The sequence below is a fragment of the Eucalyptus grandis genome, chromosome 3, assembly GCF_016545825.1.
Source record: "Eucalyptus grandis isolate ANBG69807.140 chromosome 3, ASM1654582v1, whole genome shotgun sequence".
Classification (NCBI taxonomy): domain Eukaryota; kingdom Viridiplantae; phylum Streptophyta; class Magnoliopsida; order Myrtales; family Myrtaceae; genus Eucalyptus; species Eucalyptus grandis.
Window position 1 is genome coordinate 54,051,725 of NC_052614.1, and position 22,348 is coordinate 54,074,072.

General features: G+C 39.4%; 2 protein-coding genes across 2 annotated transcripts; both read right to left on the reverse strand.

The window, feature by feature from the left end:
• Positions 1-9,548: 9,548 nt before the first annotated feature.
• Positions 9,549-14,015, reverse strand: LOC104437776 (carotenoid 9,10(9',10')-cleavage dioxygenase 1). The gene is made up of 12 exons (XM_010050801.3): positions 13,737-14,015; positions 12,542-12,644; positions 11,805-12,064; positions 11,458-11,637; positions 11,282-11,360; positions 11,110-11,191; positions 10,961-11,023; positions 10,704-10,842; positions 10,290-10,617; positions 10,126-10,190; positions 9,872-10,033; positions 9,549-9,781 (listed from the first exon to the last, which is right to left on the reverse strand). Exons 1-12 carry the CDS (start codon positions 13,893-13,895, stop codon positions 9,653-9,655), a joined length of 1,749 nt encoding a protein of 582 aa, XP_010049103.3. The 5' UTR covers positions 13,896-14,015; the 3' UTR covers positions 9,549-9,652.
• A 3,228-nt stretch (positions 14,016-17,243) lies between these two features.
• On the reverse strand, positions 17,244-20,535 carry LOC104437777 (exosome complex exonuclease RRP46 homolog). Its single transcript, XM_010050802.3, has 8 exons — positions 20,324-20,535; positions 20,036-20,149; positions 19,852-19,952; positions 19,257-19,277; positions 18,447-18,519; positions 18,287-18,354; positions 17,747-17,879; positions 17,244-17,571 (listed from the first exon to the last, which is right to left on the reverse strand). Exons 1-8 carry the CDS (start codon positions 20,427-20,429, stop codon positions 17,456-17,458), a joined length of 732 nt encoding a protein of 243 aa, XP_010049104.1. The 5' UTR covers positions 20,430-20,535; the 3' UTR covers positions 17,244-17,455.
• Positions 20,536-22,348: the final 1,813 nt, after the last annotated feature.

Below are 22,348 nucleotides of genomic sequence, written 5' to 3' on the forward strand. Positions count from 1 at the left end.
TTAAGCCTTCATTATATATTTGGTTAGATTCTCAATCATGCAAAGAATTGAGAAATAATCAAGAGGATAGAGTGAAAAATGATTGGGACCCACCAATACCAATCAATTTTATAGTTGGAGACAACATAGATTGCAAAATTTCATTTACCCCCTACCCAAAAAAAAAAAAAAAAAGATTTTCTAGGACCTTCTAAGAAGCATGAACAGGCTAGCAAAATTTACATCCATCATAGATAGGACACTTGACTAGTTTGATTTGTGTCACAAAGCTGATTAGAGAACCCGCATCAAATAGCAAGAGAGAAAGAAGGAAGAGAGAAGGAGGATGAGAAGGAGAACTTAAAAGAAAGAAACAAAGAGGGGGCTGTAGATTTCTGTAATAACAGAAACCCTACACCCATTGTGTTTATATTAAATATAAATTGTATATGACCATAATACCCTTATGTAAGTAAAAAAGAAATAAAACTTTGAAAAAAAAATAACTCAATTAAAGTAACTTTAACACTCCCTCTCAAGCTGGAGCATATAGGTCATCATGCCCAGCTTGGAACAACTAGCAACAAAAGTAGGACGGAATAATGCTTTGGTGAACATATCAACAAACTGATCTCTAGAGGCAACATAAGGAGTAGCAACCAGCTTCTGCTTCACAGCACCACGAACAAAATGACAGTCAACTTCTATATGCTTAGTTCGCTCTTGAAAAACAAGATTCCCGGCAATATAAATAGCTGCTTGATACACATCATATCAACAGGTTGATTAATAGAAAATCCAAGCTCCTAGAGAAGAGATTTCAACCACAACAATTCAGCCACAGTATGTGCCATAGCACGATATTCAGCCTCCGCACTAGACTTGGCAATGGTAGTTTGTTTCTTGCTTATCCACATAACCAAATTACCACCAATAAAGGTGCAATACCCAGTTGTAGACTGTCAATCATATGTTGACCCAGCCCAATCAGAATCAAAATAGCCAACCAGAGTGGAAGAACTGTTAGGTTTATAAATTAGTCCCTTACTAGGAAAGCTTTTAAGATATCGAAGAATGCAACAAATAGAATCCCAATGAGCCTTCTTAGGTGACTCCATAAATTGACTCACCACACCAACAACAAAAGAAATATCAGCACATGTAACAGTAAGATAGATTAGTTTCCTAACTAGATGTCGATATTGATGCTTGTCCTCAATTTCATTTCCATCATCAACTCCAAACTTTTGATTTGGATCCATAGGAGTATCAACTAGCTTGGAAGCTAATGTACCAATCTTAGACAAAAGATCAAAAACATTCTTTCGCTGAGACAAATTAATACCTTTTTTACTTCGTAAAACTTCAATATCCAGAAAATACCTAAGAGTTCCCAAGTCTTTAATCTGAAATTATTGCTGAAGAAAGGACTTAACTGCAGAAATGCCGATCATATCACTACTAGAGATAATTATATCATCCACATATACCACAAGAATAACCACCCCCTGATTCCTTCTTGCAAACAAAAACAAAATGATCAGAATAACATTGGTGGAAACCACATCTGAAAATCATTGAACTGAATTTTTCAAACCATACTCTTAGAGACTGTTTCAACCCATAAATGGCCTTATGTAGCTGACATATTTTACTACAATTCTCTCCCTAAGCAACATACCCAGGAGATTGCTCCATATATACTTCTTCAGATAAATCACCATAAAGAAAATCATTCTTGACATCCAATTGATATAATGGTCAATTGAAATTCACAGCAAGAGAAATAATAACACGAACAGAATTGAGATGTGCCATAGGAGAAAAAGTCTCAAAATAATCAACTCCATAAGTTTGAGTAAAACCTTTAGCAACGAGCCGAGCTTGAAGATGCTCAATTGAGCTATCCGAATTGTACTTAATAGTGTACACCCAACGACACTTCACCACATCTTTCCCAAGAGGAAGATCAACTAATGACCACGTTTGGCGAGACACCAGAGCTTCCATTTCCACATCCATAGCTTTCTTCCACTCAAGGCGAGACAAAGCCTCGGTGGTAGAAGAAGGAATTGTGTGAGTTTGTAATGATAGAGCAAAGTCGTGTAATAGAGAAAGAAGATGTGAGAGAGACACATAACGCTCAATAGGGTAAGCCAAAAAGGATTTTTGTGTGCAAGACTGAGTACATTTGCGAATGGCAATCAGAAGATCATCCAGACCAAGAGATAATGAGGAAGATTGAACGGAGGGCATGGAAGAGCTGGAGACTGGTGGTGCCGTAGACTGCTTTCGCCGCCGATACACCTGCAAGGAAGGAGGTATTGGAGAAGGATTAACAGAATCTGGGGGGATAGGTTGTGGATAGGAGGATCAACTACAATATAAGTTGAAAACTCTTTACCCTCAGTAGAATAGTATGGTGTGCCCTTGAAAAAAGTAACATCAGCATTAACATATTGGGTACAAGTTGTAGGATCATAACACCGATATCCCTTTTGTGTACGTGAATACCCAAGAAAAATACATTTAGTGGCGCGAGGAGATAGTTTATCAGAACTGGAACATAGGTTATGAACAAAACAGACACACCCAAAGACGTGTGGGTAAGAGAGAATAGCGGCTTGTTAGGAAATACGACTATCACGTCCCGATCCTCCAAGCGCGTGCCCATCCCTCGGTGGTTGATTAAATTGCAATATCATAGGATGCGTCACCGACCCATTCATTTTAATGCACATGCGGAAGCAAATAAATAAATTCCCAAACAACATAAATATGGGATAAAAAAGCAGGGCCAAATTTTTGAAAACCACAACACACTTTATATACACATCAGACTAAGTCATATACAGTACTATTCTATATTCATAGGTCTAACAAAACAAAAGAGCTACTAGTCCTCTAAGTGTTCAAATCCTCAACTGAAGGCTCCGAGGTCTCTAGCTCTGGGGAACTCGGATCTACCACTGAACCACCAAGATGGTTAGCCATACCCTGGCCAAAAGCTATCTCCAGCATCGACATAGGAAGCTCAGACTCTGGTAAGGGACCTTCTCTTGGTCCATCTCGCCCATAACGATACCACGATCTGAATTGATTGGGTACCCTTCAGGATAGATGCGCATCAACCTAAATAGTGGATCTCACGAGTTCGTAGACCCAGTCTCCTTGGCTCCCAAGGAGAGGAATCCGAGAGATCTATTTGGTGACCTTCTTCGGCTGGTCGAAACACTCAAGAGGAACAACCATCTAAGGACCTGTAAATGTTAACCCACGACGGGGTGAGATAATGTCTCAGCAAGTACACCCCCTAAGCTCCGACTAGGAAGGAAATACGCCTAAAGGCCATCTAGCCACACACAAGATAGAGGACTTACCTTTGCCTTAGTTCCTTCTTGTAAGTTAGTATGATTCATATACTCAACCAGTCACTTCAATTCAAATCAAAGCATCGATCTACTCGATTCCATGTCATCAATGCCATATATAAAATTCGATCAATTCAAGCACTACTCATCTTAAGCTGAAAATAAATTGTATAGCTCACCCAAACTGATAGATATATAAAGATGCTCACCAAAGCTGCTATATATCTATATTGCTCACCAAAATTGTGCGATACTTATAATGCTCACCAAAGCTGTGCGGTATTTATAATGCTCACCAAAGCTGTGCGATACTCTATTTTTATTATACCAGATAAAATAATCGTGTGTGGGTACTCAATCGGTCTTAGCTAAAATACAATAATTTCCATTTTAAAAATATCACAATTTAATATAGTCCACAAGAACATTTTTGGCGTTATAAACCGACACTCGATGTTTCCCGATTAAATACTGAAATTACTCAATTTTGGGATAAATTCCTAAAATTACAAATATCACTCAAATAACACAAATTAGCATTCAATTAAATAAATCAAGTACACCATTGCAATCAGCACGAAATTTTAGTTCCCGACTATCCCGGTCTAATTTCCGGAAAATAATAAATAATTAAATAAATACAAATAAACGCCATAAATGCAAACTTAGGCCAGAAAAACCTAATTAAATACCGAAACGGGTCCCAAAAAATTCCAAACCTATCTAGATAAATAATACAACCTATCTAGTCGCTAATTAAGCTACTCTAACCACCTAACATACATAAAGCAACCTTTCGCGCAGCTCAAGCAACCTGACTAAGCAAACGTAGGCTTGGGCTCAAAAGCAACAAATAATTAAATCACTAATTTTTTCTAACTAACCACATAAACCATACTTAGCATAAATTAATCAACCCTTAAGCATCATTAACTCCATAAGCGGAGATTAGTGAGCAAACTCACCGGTTTTAAAATTCGATGAGTTCACGGCGACGGCAAGGCGGAGATGGGTGACAAACTCCAAAGCGGCAGCACCCTATGAGGCTCAAAAGCGGTCCAAAGTGGGCCCCAAAGCCCACGGTGGCTTGTGGCTTCAGTTTCTGCTAATGGGCCGAGGGAGTGAGCTGAGTGGCGGTTTGGGTTGGAAATGACAAGGGTGGTTGGTGGACGGTTGCAGCGGGGCTTGGCGGAGGCAAACGGCGACGAAGCGGCGATGACGAGGCTCCAGCTGAGTTCGACGGGCACAGGGGATGGCCCGGGGTCACGACTGGAGCGGAATGACGATGCACGGACGAGCATGGGACGGGCACGACAGGCGAGCAATAGTGAGCGGTGAGCCTAGCGATGGTCGGATAGGCGTGCGATGGGTAGGGGAGGAGCTACTCAATTTCCTTGCACTTTCAAAGATTCAAGGTGTCTAAAAATGGAGAAAGCAAACTAAAGGAGGAAGAAATGGGACAGCTCAAGCTTGGAGGGTCCCTCAACCTTCTCTTTTATCCCTTTGTCCCCCTTGAAGAGGTCCCACTTGGCTTCAGCTCTATCCTCAGCCATTTGCAGACCATTAGCTTCCTTAGGAAGTCATTGAAGTGGTCCAAAAGGTTGAGGACCAAGGGGCTACGAATTTTGAAGCATTTTCCCACAAATCCACTTCAACTTCTTCTTGAATTGATTTAATCCGGTAAATCTAACTAAGATGCCCACACTTCAATTCACATTTTTCTCATCAATAGAACCAACTTGCATCCTAGAAACGTGATAAAAAAATGGTCCCTTGAATTTTCCAGTCGAAAACATCCCTAATTGAATTTCTGCCAAAAATCTCGGTTTGCAGAAAAATCTTCAAAGGATGAATTGACAGTCCTAAAATAAATCGTGACATGATAGAACTTTCAATTTCTGAAATCAGGTTCAAATTTGCGATTAATTTCAATCTAGCGCGATTTTAGCGTAACCTAGCTTATCGGATAGCTTTCATAAATTTTTAGTGCAATTGACCCGTGGTCAATTATTTTCGAGTCACATTATACATCTTCGACACATTGTCAATTCTCGGTTGTTGTGAAAATCTCAAGGTTTCAAATGTAGATACAAGGTACCCAAACGACAGAAAAATCAGTCTAGTGCTAATCGACGAGAATTTTGCAATTTAGTGGAATCACCCATACTTAATCACATATTTTGATCGAATCAACCTATCTCCAATCTCTTATCAATTTTTAACTGTGCCGTAATGACCCTTGCAGACTAACACGGTCAAGCAGTCAATTTCCGGTTGAATTCTCAAGTCTATTGCATTAAAATCCCTTAACGGCTTCACCTGATAATCTAGTTATCTCATGAGTGATCAGCTCAGAGAATAAAACTATAGGCGCGTTAATGAAAAGCCCAACTCATTCAATTGAAAAACATAACTGGAATTTCAGGATGTCACAACACTGATTGGTGACTGATGATTGAGGATAGTGGAAGGCATACGATTTATGAGATAACATGCGGTAAGGACAGCATCACTCCAAAATGATTTTGGCACATGCATATGAAATAAAGAGTGAACGAGCAACTTCTAGAAGGAGGCGGTACTTTCTCTCAGCCACACCATTCTGCTGAGAGATATAAGTACAACTTGTTTGATGTATAATGCCAAGATTAGAACAAAACAAAGAAATTGATTTCTGTGTATATTCTAGAGCATTATCTATTCGCAAAATTTTAAGGGATGTATTAAACTGATTAGTAACCTCACAATGAAATAATTGGAAAACATGTAAAAATTCAAAACGGTCATGAATCATATAGAGCCATGTTAAACGAGAATAATCATCCACAAAAGTAATAAAGTACTTAAAACCATTTCTACTAGCAATACAGGAAGGTCCCCAAATGTCTGAATAAACAAGTTCAAGTAAAGTAGATGCACGAGAATCATTGCAACTAGGAAAAGAACTTCGATGATGTTTCCCAAGTTCACAAGACTTACACTCAAGAGTAGAAATTGATTTACACTCGGGAATTATTTGTTGTAACTTAAATAAAGATAAATGTCCTAAACGAGAATGTCATAACAGGGGGTTAATAGAACTAGCAGCTAGACCATTGGCGTCAGCAGTAGAGACACCATTTAGATAGTAGAGTCCATCACGTTCATGCCCTCCACCAATCATCTTCTTTGTCTAAAGGTCCTGAAAAACGCAATAAGATGAGTAAAATGTAACTGAACAACTAAGAGTTTTAGTTAATTGACTAACAGATAACAAATTTAAAGGAAGTTGGGGAACATGTAAAACAGAGGACAAAGATAAGGAAGATGTAAGTGAAACAATCCTTGATCCAACCACTTGAGTCGAGGAACCATTAGCTAAAATGACTTCTGATGAAGGACTAGAGTTATGGTGGGAAGAAAATAGTTCTTGCTTACCCATCATATGACTAGAAGCTCTCAAGTAAATGACCCAAGAGGTGCTAGAAAACAAAGTAGAGAAAGAGGTCATGTGACCTGTACGTGCAAGAGTGGCAGTGGATGTGAAATTGGAAGCCTCTAGTTGTTGGACACGCTTGATGAGTTGTGCAACCATATCATCTCGAGCCTCAGACTCAAAATAACTACCCCCAAGTGGGATGGATAGGTTCATGCCGCTATAAGACACATTTCTAACACTTCCTTCAGACACAGTAGTATTTGCAATCACTAATTGTTGAGCCCACTCAGGCTTGCCATGCTTGGCCCAACAAGTGTCAACAATATGACTAGATTTGCCGCAATATATACACTGACAGCTATCTCGATCAGAACTTTGTCCACTACATCCACCACCACGACTACGACCTCCACTACTAGCCACAAATGTTGAATTGTCTTTAGATGACGTAGAACACGGAGGGACAATGCGCTGAATTCGACAAAATGCTTCATTCATAGAAGGAACTCTCTCTTTAGCAAGAAGCTGACTCTTCACAGGCTGTAAGTCGACATTCAAGCCAGATAAAAACTTGGCCACTTGAAATTCAGCTCATTGTGTCTTAAGTCTCTCAAGATCGGTAGTGATGGGCTGATAAAAATTGAGTTCTTCCCACATATCTTTCAAAGCACTATAATACTCTCTAAGAGACTTGTCTCCCTATTTAAAATTAAAGATCTCATATAGTTCATAAACTCTAGACATATTTTTGTCTTGTGAGTAACTCTCCATAAGATCATCCCATACTCCCTTAGTAGTTGTGTGGAACATGACATTAGCAGCGATGGACGGTTCCATGCTATTCCATAACCACACTAAAAGTGTATCATTCTCTCTCATCCAATCACTATAGATTTTCAGCAAGAGGGTCTGTGGTAAGATAATGGAGTTTCCCTTTGGCATTAATATAGACATTCACAGCTTCGGCCCATAACAAGTAACTAGATGATCCATTTAATTTAATAGTGGTAATTTGAACATTGACACTATTGTAGGAGCCTTAGTATCACTCATGACAATAATCTCAATATAAATATATCTACCACTAATTAAGAAGGCTGAAACTTTAGTGCAAGAAACAAAATAGCAACACTAATGTATAATCAGATGTAATTGGCTCCATCAATTAACTAAAGGGGGGATAAGTACACTATCAGTGCCATAAGTTGTGTACGACGCTCACTTTGGTGCAAAAAGTTTCTGTCGGATCATTTAAGTGCCAAAAAGTTTGAAAAACGATCATTTTAGTGCTAACTCCGATCTGGTTGGCCGGAAATTCGACATGACACTTTTTTATTAATTTTTGAAGCTGATGTGGCTCATCGGAAAGTACAGTCAGCACTTAAACAACAAAACGACACCGTTTGGTGTGTCTCCCCCAATTCAAAATCCTAAATCTCCGGCCAGTCACCATCCTTGACGGCCCCCGCGCTCAGCGGCCGCGGCTCCGACCCCGACCCCGACGACAACCACTCAGCGACCAAATCGAAGGCCGTGATCTAGCTAGTGCTCGAGGAGGTTGCCGATGAGTGCGCCACCCCCGATCTCTCCCTCTCCATCTCTAATCTCCCCAACGAGTGCCCAGCCTGCGTCTTCCAGTACCTAGGCTCCGGCGACCCGAGCCGATGCTCCCTTGTGTGCCGCCACTGGCTCACGATCGAAGGCCAGAGCCGCTAGAGGCTCACCCTCCACGCCCACTCGGAGCTACTAGACGCGGTCCCAGCTCATAGAATTTGAGGACGTTGAAGCTGGTGAAATGTTACCGAGATTGGGACACGGTGCTACTATGACGAAGGCCAAGCGACGACGGCCGAGCGACAGAGGCTAAGCAAATTTGGCCGAGCGACGGTGGCCGACGTTGGGCGAGGATCGGACAAAAAAACCCTAATTTCAATCCAAAAAAGAAAAAACCCAAATGAGTTGTGCGATGTCGTTTTCTTGAGGCCATCCACTTAGGACAGCAAAATGACGTCGTTTTCTTAAGGAGGACAGAAAATGACATCGTTTAAAGGCCTTGTCGATTTTTTTTTTTTTTTTAAATCACGTAATCATTTTGGCCAGAATCTCTCGCCGGTGGCACTAAAGTGATCGTTTCTCCTCCGATTTGGCACTTAAGTGATCGGACGGAAACTTTTGGCACCAAAATGAGCGTTGTACACAACTTATGGCACTGATAGTGTACTTTTCCCACCAAAAGGATGTTGAAAACTCATAAATATAGACTACTGTATAGAATAAAATATCTGATGAGAAATATCGATTTAAATAATTATATGTTTGACGAAAACCCAACGAGACCAATCAACCATAATCAATGAAGTACTTTGATTCTTGAATCCACTAATTAGTAAGGGTTGTAATCCATGTTCACAAACCAAACCTAATGAATCTAACATCTTCTGATCTCATATGTATCAAGACTTGAAGATAATACAAATAAAAATTGCAGCTTTAGGTGGCTGTGCACCAGAGAAGAAATAGGGTTACTAGGGGACTCTCAAACCAGCAATAGGATCAAGTAATCAGTTAGTTAGATTTGCTCTAATACCATGTCATAAAGCTCATTAGAGAACCGGCGGGTAATTTGCAAGAGAGAAAGAAGGAAGAGAGAAGGAATAGAGAGGAGGAGGAGAAGGAGAACGTAAAAGAAAGAAACAAAGAGGGGGCTGTAAATTTCTATAGTAACAGAAACCCTACACCCATTGTGTTTATATTAAATATAAATTGTATATGACCATAATACCCTTATGTAAGTAAAAAAAGAAATAAATCTCTGAAAATAAAAAAATAACTCAATTAAAGTAACTTTAACAATTTGCAACTTCTCATATATGTGCACAATTTACTATGCCTGTGGATCAATATGCTTCGTTTGGGAAATAAAAGTTCCATGGAAGCCATATGGAACTCGGTAGGGCAGTGTAATCTTGGCAACGGGCTCGCCAGAAAAATTCTTGCAGTCGATTAGATATACCTGCAATCCAGTAACGGAAATGCCTCAATCTAGATGCAACATAAAAAAAATCATCAATAAAGATTGTAAGTGCTGCGATTATTCATGTACTTGGGAGGTATCAATTGATTCATTGTGAATGAAAGTGATTATCCAGCCATCGTCCTCTTCAAATCCGTTTTCTTTAGGGACAAATGCAGCACCAGTGCAGAAGATGTTCTCTCCGAATTCATGATAATCCAACATGATCGCATCTTCGAACCGGTTCTCTTTCTGGTGCATAGAAGAACAAATGGCACGTTAATGACCTTACTGTGATCAAAGAAAAGGTGACAAGATCAAAGTTGGGGAAAGCCTTTGTTTACCAAGGAAATTCCAGTTCTCGGATGGTCAAGATATAACTTGGCTAGGCCACCATACTTGGGCATGCCTGAGCTCATCACAATTACATATCAGAATAGATATCGAGAACGATTGGTAAAAAAGACCTGTAAATTCGGAGGAAAATGGTATTCTATATTATAGTCACCTGAGATTGAGCTTGCTGAGGAATCTACAACTTGGGTGTATCCATATCTGTTTTTAAGGCCTGTGAAGTTACTGCTGATCATAGGGAAGTCCATCGAATATTTTGTCCCAGTGAGATTTCTTTCCTTAACTTCTCCGGTTTTCATGTTTAATCTCCATTCATATGCAGGCGAAAAAAATGACCCTTCTTCTTCTTCAGCTGTTGCAGAGACATTTTCTTCACTTGATTTAATTGGCTTGAATCTCTTAGAGAACCATTGGAATTTGTCCAACCCAAAATCAGGGCCCGGGATGATTGATTCGAGAGCCCTGCACGCCCACACTACAACCTGTAATTCAGCTTCATGAAATAAGTCCGTAGCTTTTCGAAAAATGATCCTCGGAAAAAAGAATGCTTAACTCCAGATTATTTTACCTCATCGCCATCCTCAAAACAGTTCAGAATGTGAAATGTGCAGTTTGTTTCAACGTCAAACCATTGCATGGAGTTTCCATCACCATAGCGAGGCATTATCCCAATCCTTGCATACTCTTTCTTGTTGAATCGTATCAATCTACAAGATGAATGAAAATATTGCCGCTAGTCAAACATTGTTTTAATTTTTAGTCTGTATGAAAGGATGGGAATTGGCAAGAAAATGAATGTTCTAATAAGGACAGCAGGAAACTCACGGTCCTCCTCTGACGAGTCGGTTTATGTCTATTGTAAGTGGAAAATCCATGATCACATTGTACCTGCAGAGCCAGTGTCTACATTTATAATTGCAAAGCTTATATAGATGCCGGAACCATGATGTGTACTTGTCAAATATATTGCTAACCTCTGAGTAACACCAATCTCGTGGCAGAGGCTACATCGGTCGAGTTTGAGATCAGCTTTATGAAGTAATTTCTTCCCATCAGCTGAATTTGAATCAAAAGGCCATCAAGATACTACCAAATTTGACAATGAAATTGGATGAAGCTCACCTTAATAAGTTCTTAGAAAAATACCTGAGATGACACCGAGTTCCATGAAAGGCTTTACTGCATCAACCCCAATTATAACTAACTCTCCTGTACCTGGAGCTCTCTGCCACATGAAGAAAAACACTGGGCAGTTTGGTTTTTATTTGTCATATTCAAGAAATGCACAATGCTTATGTCTGTGCAGGTTCATGAAGACACACCTTTGGATGGCTCGTGAATGGTCGATTCCAATCTCTATCTACATTCCAATTGCCAAGAGTCTCTAGTGTAAAAATGTCAATCTCTTGAGGCATGTGATTTTCTGCAATCAAGTAGAATTTCCCTCCGTGCTCAAAAACATTAGTGTTGCTAATCAGTTTGTTCACTGTCCCAAATCTCAACTGGAAAGCAGTTTAAAATGGGGCAGAATTCTTGGTCAGTAATGCTTTATATGAGATGTTCATGATGTACTGCTCTTAGAGCACTGCAGAATTAAATTGCCGAGACTGCATGTGTCAATAAATAAGCTAAGTATGAAAGAGGAACTTAAGTAGATCAGTGAACGCACCAAATTTAGTAGATAAGCTGACAAAATGGCCGGTGGATCACCCTCTATGGCGGGTAAAAAGGATGGTCTGTTCCTTTGTTTTTCTAGTTGGTATGTTTCAGTTTCGACATGTCTGTTGTTGTAGTGGACAGTCCATCTCCCATCACTATCTTTGTCGATGTACACGGCATGAAGCATGCCTTCTCCATCAATCCAAGTGTGACTCGACTGTCCAAATACGGATTTGGCTGATTTTGGCCCTCCAAAGAGAGGATTTGGCCCTGCGATCCGTGAGAAACAGAAAAAATATCAACATTGCTGGCTAAACGAAATTTTATTTATATGAAAAGCATTCGTGAAAGCCAGACATCTTGGAATGAGTCACAAAGGGAATCATATTTGAATTTTCTTTATCTCATGTGGACATTACCCTTTTATGGATTATCGGGTAGGAAGTTTAGATAAATACAGCAGAAGAACGAGTGTATGTTGTTATCCTTTCATTTTCCATGGCCATAGCCAAATTTGTACGACTAGGCCATTTTGTTTTGCATATTGTATTGTTGTACGATGATTTATGTCGAGCACTTGCATCGCATTCGACTATTCATAAAATATATAGCATAGCTCACTATGTCATGTCTCCTTTATCTGTTTTTTTCCATAGGCCTATCATTTGAATGTCTGGCTTTTGTGTAAAAAATTTGAGATAAACCATTCACTACAAGACACAATTTTGGCATAGTGCGTGTCCTTACCGTTTCTAATGTAAACGCCCGACGGAAAATCATCCGGAATTGTCCCTTCAATGCCGTCGACGTTAACAGCTTCTCCTAATTCACTGACTGGAGCGAAATTTCCCTGCACAACTCGAATGATTCAAGGAGAAACCAATCGTCTTCTCACAAGATCTTCAATATAACTATGGTGTTGTGACTACTATAGGGTGAGCATGGTCTGGTGGACAGTTCTTACTTTAAAATCGGGAACCGCCAACTAAGAACTAATTATGAAAAATTGGAACCGAGATCCATCCATTGGTTTCATGGATCCACTCCGGGAACCAAACCGCCAGTCCGATCCGATTCCCAAGTGGGTCCATGGAATCAGTCCTCAATCCCTACAAAATTGGATTCATTAATTAATATCACGATGAACCTATTTTCTATTTAAAGCACCAAATTTTATTTGGCCTTATATTTGGATAAAATTACGAGCCATTAATTTTGATTAAAGATTGAGAACTATAGGGTGAAACAAATAAACAATGCTCGCTAGTTAAAAACTTAATTTCTTCTAAGGTCATAGTGTGATCCTCTTATAATTTCCCAGCACTAGAAACATGTGGAGAGTTAGACTCCTAACATATTAATCGCTTGATCCATTTTTTTTCAACGTCAACCTAATTTAATCATGGAAATGGCTAAGGATAGACGTAATTATACCATTAAAAAACGAGCCGTTGGCTCTTAATTTTGTATCATGACAACAAAACGATGCAACATTTATGGACATCTCCAATCGATTCTCTCCTTTCTCTACATTTGTTTATTTTGTTTTGGTTGAGAAAGTAAGTAATGGATTAGAATAAAAAATAAATAAAGGGTTAATCCTATTACACGCCCAAGAGAAAAAAATTAGTCAATAATGTTCAATAACTACAAATATACATGTATGTTCATATATATTTGGTCGAAAAACTACATAATAATTAAGTAATTGAGATGGGATGTCTTTTTTTAATATATATACAATCTCGTCCAGATGGCTAGGCATATAGTTCCACGCCTAAAACCGAGAAGTGGACTAGTACTCATCGGTTCCATGGAACCAAGAATCAAACTAGCTCTCATGGGAATTGCCGATTTTGGTCCGATCCGATCCGATCTAAGCGGTTCTTTTGCACACCCCTAGTGACTAGTCTAAAATGAAATGTAGTTTGGATAAGTTTACCTGAGATGGTAGCAATGGTTGGTCCATGAACTCAAACACTGAACTCACAAATACATCCAACGTGTTCACACACGCATTCTTGATTGCACTGGGAAAATCAAGTCGAATAGGGGCTTGCTGCAAATTCTTCGACAATGGCTGCTCATGGAGTTGCAACATTCAATTCAGTTTAGCATATCATATTTCCGTTCAAGTCATTGTTTATGAATATCAGTTATTGCTACAAGATTCGAATTATTAACCCCATTTCTCCTGATGATGGACTCTAATTTAGATGAGCATATCATGATTTAAGAAACTTGTAATTGAAGGAGAAGTGAAATAACCATCGCCATTCAAAGGAAAATCTAATTGATCACCTTATAGACATGACTACATATTAGTGTCAACTCTAATGGGGAGCTCAACCAAAGAGAAGGATCAACCTTGTCAACTCTGATATGAGAGAGAGAGAGAGAGATACTTTAAGAACTTGAGAGATGCTGCTTTTGAAGTGATCAAAGTTGATGAAAATGGAGGGCCGCTGCACAGAGCAGTTCACTTGAAGCGCCATATGAGAAGACAACATCTCTCTGTCTCTCCTTCTACCTAAGGGGTTAACACAGGGTTTATGTACTCATAATTATTGTGTCAATGCAATGCAATTATGTATTTTAATTATCCACATAAAATCAAGGATTATTTTATCATTTGAAGATCTATCCGGCCAACGTTATTGCTTAGTTTGCATACAAAGAGGACATTAAGTTAGGCTGGACCATATTGGACAAAGATGTCTCAATTTACCAAGGACAACACGATATTATATCTTTCGTCACACACCGCATCATTAATTGATGTGACATGCTAATAGTCATTACATAATTTACCTCCACTCTGTCTATGACATCTTAACTTAGAAAATTATCTCGTCATGCAATTTAATTCAAAAGATTTTATCTAACCTAGATACCATCTAAACATGCATATAAAAAAATCTAATTATTCTATCATGCAATTTTACCTAAGAAAATCAATTTTAATCTACATGAAATACAAATACAATTTTTTTGCATTTTTGGGATAAACAAAACAATTAAAAGATATGCACCAAATCATTCACGGTCATCAAAGATATTATCTATCATTCAAACTTGGAAGCTTGACTAATTCACTGATAAAATCAATAAATTAATATTAAGCTTTAAAGTTCAAGATATTAATTTTATTGCGCGTGATTAATTATTTCATCTAAATCTTATTAAGATGAAATATAAAAAAAAAATGTGTACGGTTGCGAATTAGATGGAACGGTGGGGATTTCAATTATGCATCACGAAATATTTTAAATAAAGAAACAAAAAATATAAAATAAAATAAAAAATCTACCTAATTGGGATTTTGGGATTTTGGGCTTCTAAACGATGGTTAGCAAACGGCGGCTACCCACGATGGAGGCTCGGCGTGGCTCGCGAGGATGGGTCGCTGCGATGGTGGGCAGCTGTGGGCGGAGGTCGCGGTCGTCGGAGCTCCGGCGAGGAGGCAGCAGACGCCCGGCGAGCGGAGGAGGGCACAGCAGCAAAGGGGCGGCGCTCGGGCGGAGGGCTGCTTGCGGCTGCAGCAGAGTCGACGTCGGCGCTCGGGCGAAGGGCTGCTCGCGAGTGCCGGCGTCGGCGTCGGCGACGAAGACGGGCGGTGGTGACTCGACGATCAGTTCTCGGGCGGAGCAGCGAGGCAGCAGCGGCTTCGCAGGGGGACGAGCAGATCGCGGCCGGTGCGGCGAGGCAGCGGCGGCTTCCCGGGTTGCTGGCGTCGCGAGGGGCCGAGCGGCGGTGCGGCTGCAGGCGCGGGGCTCGCGGATCGCTGCGGACCGACGAAGCGGGAGGTGCTACAAGAGCAGCAGCAGCAGCAGAGGCGGCGTCGGCTTCGCGGCTTCTGGGCAGAAGCAGCGACGCAAGCTCGTGGGCGGAGGAGGGGTTCCGGCGGTAGGCGGGACGGCGGGCGGAGGCGCGGTGGCGCGAGGAGACCGGCGGCGCAGAGTTGGCGGAGCGGTTCTTTTTTGGTTTTTCTCTCCCTCTGCTGTTTCGCTGTTCCTGTTGTCCTTTCTCAGTATAAATTCCGCTGACTTCGACCCCTTCCCCAAAATGAATTTTTCCTTTTTTGTCTTTTGTATTTGCTTTTCCCAAACGAACAAAGAAATCCCCTCTGCCGAGTGATCGAAAGACAAAAGAAAGAAACAAAAAGGCTTTCTCTTTTCTGTGTTGAATTTTTTACCTACAAATCGAGAAAAAAAACCGCTTCAACGTGATTAAAAAAAAAAAAAAACTCACAAAGATTTTTTCCGAACGCAATATTTCTTTTTGAATACCTCCTCTAGATTTCCTTTGCAAAAATGAGTAATCTCCACCGATTTTATCACATATTATCAATGATTCAAAATTGCAATGGGATTTTTCTTAAGTTTGAAATCTCGCAAAGATGAGTTCGTAATATTTTCTCGAGAATACGGACTTGAGTCAATTTGCTCTTTTCATAGACTTAATCCAACTTATCAATTTAAAATTTAGAACCACTAAATCAAACTCAACTAAATCAAACTCATCCGTTATCATGAAACTCATCCGTTATCAACCCAATACAAATGCAATAATAATAAATAAATGCTATGTAATTAATTATTATATTTTTTTAGGAGTTAAAATTAATCCCTAATTTTTTATGCAATAAATAAATAACTTGACCGCCAAAATCTAGGTGTCAACAAGTGTTATTAACCATATAACCATAAGAAGACAGTCTTCATTTGAAAAAAAATTTGTTTCAATTGGCTGGCTTTGAATCCAACTGGGTTTCCTTAGATAATCAAATCAAGTTTAAAGCCAGTCAATCGTTTCAAAGAAAAAAAAGAAAGGTCGAAATCAAGATGAATGTCGACCTGGTAAATAACCTAACTTTGTATAGCTGAAAGTTGCCAAATCGGTTGAAAGAATTGAAACGAATGCTGGAAAAAGAGCTTCAAAGCTTGAACTTCCATTTTCAATAGTCAGAAGACGCGCGGATGGCAACTATCATCCACAATCACAAACCTATAGCTGATTCAAATTACTTGTCCTCAAACTCTTGCCATCTCGAATTCAAGGTGAAAACCCAGCCAAGGCAAATTCCTCACCCACTTTTCTTTATTAAAAAAAAAAAAAAAAAAGCTGATAATAGCATGTCATCTGTAAATGCCAGTGAACGACAATCCTACAGTAATTTTGCAATTCATGTGGCTAACAGAAGAGGGATAGTCAAATGTCCACTGGCTAAGACAATGTTTATAGCAGAAAGGTGCACATGCACCAAGAATAGGATATATCTCTACACAGGTTAACATGTACGAGAGTGCACCTGGGGATCAAAACTAAGTTGAAACTACCTTGTATAAATGAGCATGTGTGTTTATTAGCTCGAGTGGATGAGAGGAATTATAGGTTATTCATTACCTGAAATTTCTTGTTTGCAACCAAACATGCACTCCAAAAGAAAGATCACAGCAAGATCGCCAACATACATATATTATATATGTGTAACTGCTTATCAATAGATGTCTAAAACAACTCTGTGGAAGTCAGCCACATATATACCCGCTATGTGCAGCATCATTGAAAGAACTACCCTAAAGTTAATGAAATTTTCAGAAAGAAAGACAATTACAAGGGGTCAATATCAAGTACAAACTACGGATAGCAGTGGTGGATTCATCCTGCCTTGGATGAGTCACTAGAAAGCTGTGGTTGTAAATTTCTCCGGAGGAAATCAGACATTTTTGAGGTTGCCGCACGACCACGTTCTAAGCAATGAAGATAATCATCCACTTGAAAAAAGAGAAGCGAACAAAATTTCAGAATTAGGTTGCACAAAGATACGTGAAACCAAAATCAGGAACAATTTGAAACCAAAAGCTTTAGCTATCTTAAATTCATGCATTGAAAAAGTCTGTTTCCCATAGGAAACATTTGATGATAAATTTAATCATCTGGACTTAATACCTGACATGACACCATGAGTGACAGATGTGATAAGCCCCTGTTCCATTTGTTCACCTTTTACTGATGATGATTCTTCAGGAAGGACAGAGAGGATTGAATTTGGTAAAACCAGATACACGAATGCCTTCATTTTCTGCCCAAAAATTCAACAGAAAACATACGTCATTGGCTCCCTGACTAAATGCAAATATGCATTCCGTGTCATAGCTAGTCCAGGGAAAGAATAAATACTTCAGACTCCAACAAAAATGCATATTTTCCAATTTTCTTTAGAAAACAAAGAAAGATTGTCAAGAGAAAAACCTGTTCACTGTTTAAATAAACTGCCCACATCAATGACACTTCAAGCAATGGTATCTCGTCTGTGTTAGGTTAAACAAATAGAACCTTGTTTCACCATCCACGAATCATAAAGTAACTCTATGAATAAAGCTATTCATCACATACATCTAGACGTTTAATGGCCAAAAGAGAGGGTTGCACTTATCGATTAATGCAATTGTTCACCGTAGAAATAAAACTCCATGATGAAAAAGTCACCTCTTCCTCTAACTTAGTAGGGTCCAACATCACGAGTCCACTGTCAGCCAAACAACAACATATTGCAACTGCATAAACCAACAATTGTATGAGTAGAAATTTCAATTCATGTTGTTACAAGACATGAAAAGCTATACAAAGAACGATGAGCTTCAATTACCAGCAAGATGCTTCAGAGGAATGCCAGCATCTACAAGAGCAGCACATGATGCATTTATGGCACAAGGGAGAAGCTACCAAGATTCAGTCAAGGAAGCTTCATCATAACAACTCATAAGTAACAGAATTGAAATTTTGCATGCAATATTTACTAAAATATGCATGCCAAGAAAGTCGAAGATGCTCTATTGGTCCATTTGTCAATAAATGATAAACCCAACGTCGAGAACAGTCACAGCTAATAAAGCCTTTATTGTAGTACTTGAGAGTGAAGTGTGACACACATTGTCTTCTCTTGGTATTAGTTGTTTTCCTAGGCAAGAAGAGCTCACGAAGAAATCTAAACCACCATTCAAGCTATGACACTGTCCAAAATATGGCAAAAATTCAGAAGAGGACAAATTCATACCCAAGAAACTCTCAAAGCTGCTTCTGTTCTTTCCATCCACTATTAGTTCCCAAAAACAATCTCTAATATTTTCCCAGATCAAACAACATCGTTTAAGATTGATCTCAGCCATCACAAGCATCTAAGGCCAACCGCCATCTAAAATATTTCGATCATCAAATAGACTCTAATTAGTGATACAATGTCTGACAACAAACAGAAAAAGGTACTTTAATGGGTCATACACCACACTACAGACAAAGTTTACAAGAACTATCTCCATGTGAATGACCTCTAACTAATTCTTCATCTTAGGCATCTCTGCCTTCGTTAAATTATCTACCTATGTAACCCCCAAACGATGACGCATTTTGAAAGACTGCAGAAATCACTTGCATATATAATTTTAGTCATCATGGATACAGCACCGTCATCATGGACAACCTGCAAAATAGAATAGATCGCCCAGCATGAGGAAAAAAGGTGACAGACTCAAATCATTGTATCTGACCACCTTGCATCATGAATAGCAAACTTGTCTTGCATCATAAATAGCAGCTGGACAAGAAATCAAGCAAAATCCAGCTAAAAGGAACCTTTGAAGTTCCAGAGGTGTGCAAAACACATTAACGAAATCACGGTGGGTGTTTGTCTCAGATTCTAGAACTCTCAAGCCACCAAAGTTTTCCAGATGAGCCATCTTAGATTCATTCCACTAGAATTCAGCAAAAGTGACTGTCAAAGTTCAAGACCAATAAAGAAGCTAATAGGTGTAGTGCTGATTAAACGCAGTATTAACTCTGAAAAAATGTTGGCCTACGGGTTACATCTAGCTGCCAAAATAAGGTGAGGATCGATAGACCAGTTAAGGACACTTAAACCCATACAGTAGGCGCGAAGCTCAACTGAAGGGCAACAACCAACATCTAGAATCTAGCATGCTCTCCGCTCATTGAAGTAAAACAATGCGTCCACGCATCGAATTTACAGAGACTCATGCATAAAGCGAGCAGCTAACCTGAACAATCACCGAGGTCGTGGTATTCGGGTGTATAGTCAGGATGCAGATGCTCTGCAACGTCCTCTTGAGCACCATCTCATATTCCTTCTCCTGCTTTCCTGCAATCACACGAGAATCAATACAATGCGTGCGCACTCCTCCGCGGCAGCATACGCCCAAAAAAGGGCAAAAGAATTCTCACCAATCTGCCCTGTTTTGGGCTTCCAGATGACCTCGACGGAAGCCTTCTCCGGGTTCTCGTTCTTCTTCGTCCCCGCCTTCGGCCCATAAACCGCGGCAAGAACCTGCGTACTCCCTAAGCAACAAAACCCAAATCCCCCCCAAAAAAATAAACAAAACCCACTTCGATTTCAGACGAATTCGAGCCGAAAAGAAGCACCTTTATCGAACAGCTCGCGAAACGAGCCGGATGCCTCGATCATCAGAACGATCACGCGAAAGAACGCAATGCAAAGGAGCAGAGGAGTACCTTGAGCCCAGCTCGCGGAGCCGTGAGCCCGGTTGAGGACGCCCCGGGAGCAAGAGAGAGGCCTCAGCTGGTTAGGGTTACGGCCGTCGGCTCGATCGATCTCCATTTCCGTTCTGCGCGAGTTCTGGGAATTAGGGTTTTAGGGCTTTCGCCGGATGCAAGTCGAGGATGGCCGCTGCGCGGCGGTTCGCTACTAAACCCCACACCCCACTTTTTTTCTTTTTTTTCAAAAAAAGAGACGGAGGGAATTTTATTATTAGATTTATGAGGTATTTTTTACATCAAATTGCGGGAAAATTTCAAATAATAACCTAAAATACTCTTGTTTTTTCAAATAAAAACCCAAAATAAGCATTATTTTAAATAAGAGTCTAAAATAGTCAAATCATTTCAAATAAAGGTCTAAAATAAAACTTACTTTAAATGAGAGTCTAAAGTCATCATATCAATTTCAAAAAGAAAAAAAAAAAAAAAAACATATACCCCTCTCAAAACGAAAGGTATTTTGGTCTTTTAAATTTTTATGTTTTCTTTTTCTTTTCTCTTATTATTTCTTTCTTCTTTTTCCCCTCCCACTCAAGCGAGGGCCACCCTCGCCAATGTTAGGCGAGATTGTTGGGGCAACCCACCCACCCTAGGCAAGACAACCCTTAATAGATTTGGCCTAACCTCGCTAGCCCGAGCAAGGGTGCCTGAGGCGGGCAACCTCCACCAGCCATCAACAACGATGCACAAGAGAGGGAATAGGAAAAAAGAAGAGGAAAAGGAAAAAGATGGAAAATTTAAAAAAAAACATGGTTACAATTTTTTTACCCCAATAGTCACTAGCTGGCCAAATGCCTTTATTTGAGATAATTTGGCCATTTTAGGTCATTATTTCAAACAATTTGAAATTTCATGTCCTTATTTGAAATAAAATTCACTTTTGATCTTTTTTTTGAAAAAAATGATTGCACTTTAGACCCTCATTTAAAATTTTCCCTAAAGTTGAGATTTAGCATATTTCTTTAAAAGAAATAAATACTTGTAGGATGAGAATGGTTAACATAGAGTAAAAGACGTGTGAGATAGTAATAGTGTGAAGTAAAAATTATATTCACCTTTGACCAAAAAAAAAAAAATCTCTATTCGCCCTCTTAACTAACTAGTAAAAAACCACACACAATACAAGGAAATAATAAGATAACAACAAATGTTTTAAGACTTGGTTGATTCAAAAAATAAGTCAAAAACAAAAGACAATCTCAGTTGGCTAAGAAGGTGAAAGATAAGCGAATTTTAATTCTACTTGCCATTAGGCTTAGTGTTGATCACTTTAAGGGTGGACAATTCCTACTGGGAGCTGGGAAATGTCCACTAAGAATCGATTCTGAAAAATTGGAATCACGAACCACTCATTGATTCCATTGACCCACTCAGGAATTAGACTTGGTAGGTTTATAAAACCAGTTGAAACGTCTCAATTTCAAAAGAGATATGAGATTTAAAAGTAAGTGATGAGATCGACAATCGGAGACAACTGAAAAACAACAGTAATAAATGAAGTGATGAGGCCGAAGGCATTCAATAGCAGAGAGGGATTGACGAGGCCAAAGACCATTGAGAGGAAGAGGGAGAGAGAGAGAGACGTGGGGACCGTGAGATGTGTAAGATGAAAGACAAAGACAGATGGATAGGAAATTATGGTTTTAATCTTAAAATATACGTACCAATCCGATCTAAATGAGAGGGTGAGTAATTCAATATTTAGAACCAAAAATTGAACCAGCACTTACCAATTCTAATAAACCGGATCTGAGAATCAAACAGATAAAGAAGATCTTCTTTTACACACTCTTAATTATAATTTTAAGGAATCATGATAATTGTTTGACGTTGAAACATTACAAACAATTCATTCTGTAAAGATACGGGAGAGTTTCCATATATTCTGTTGATAAGAGAATGACGTGAAAACTATCTTCTCGATTTGGTTTACCATAGGAAGAAAATTAATGCGTCGACAATCAATTAAAGCATAAGTTA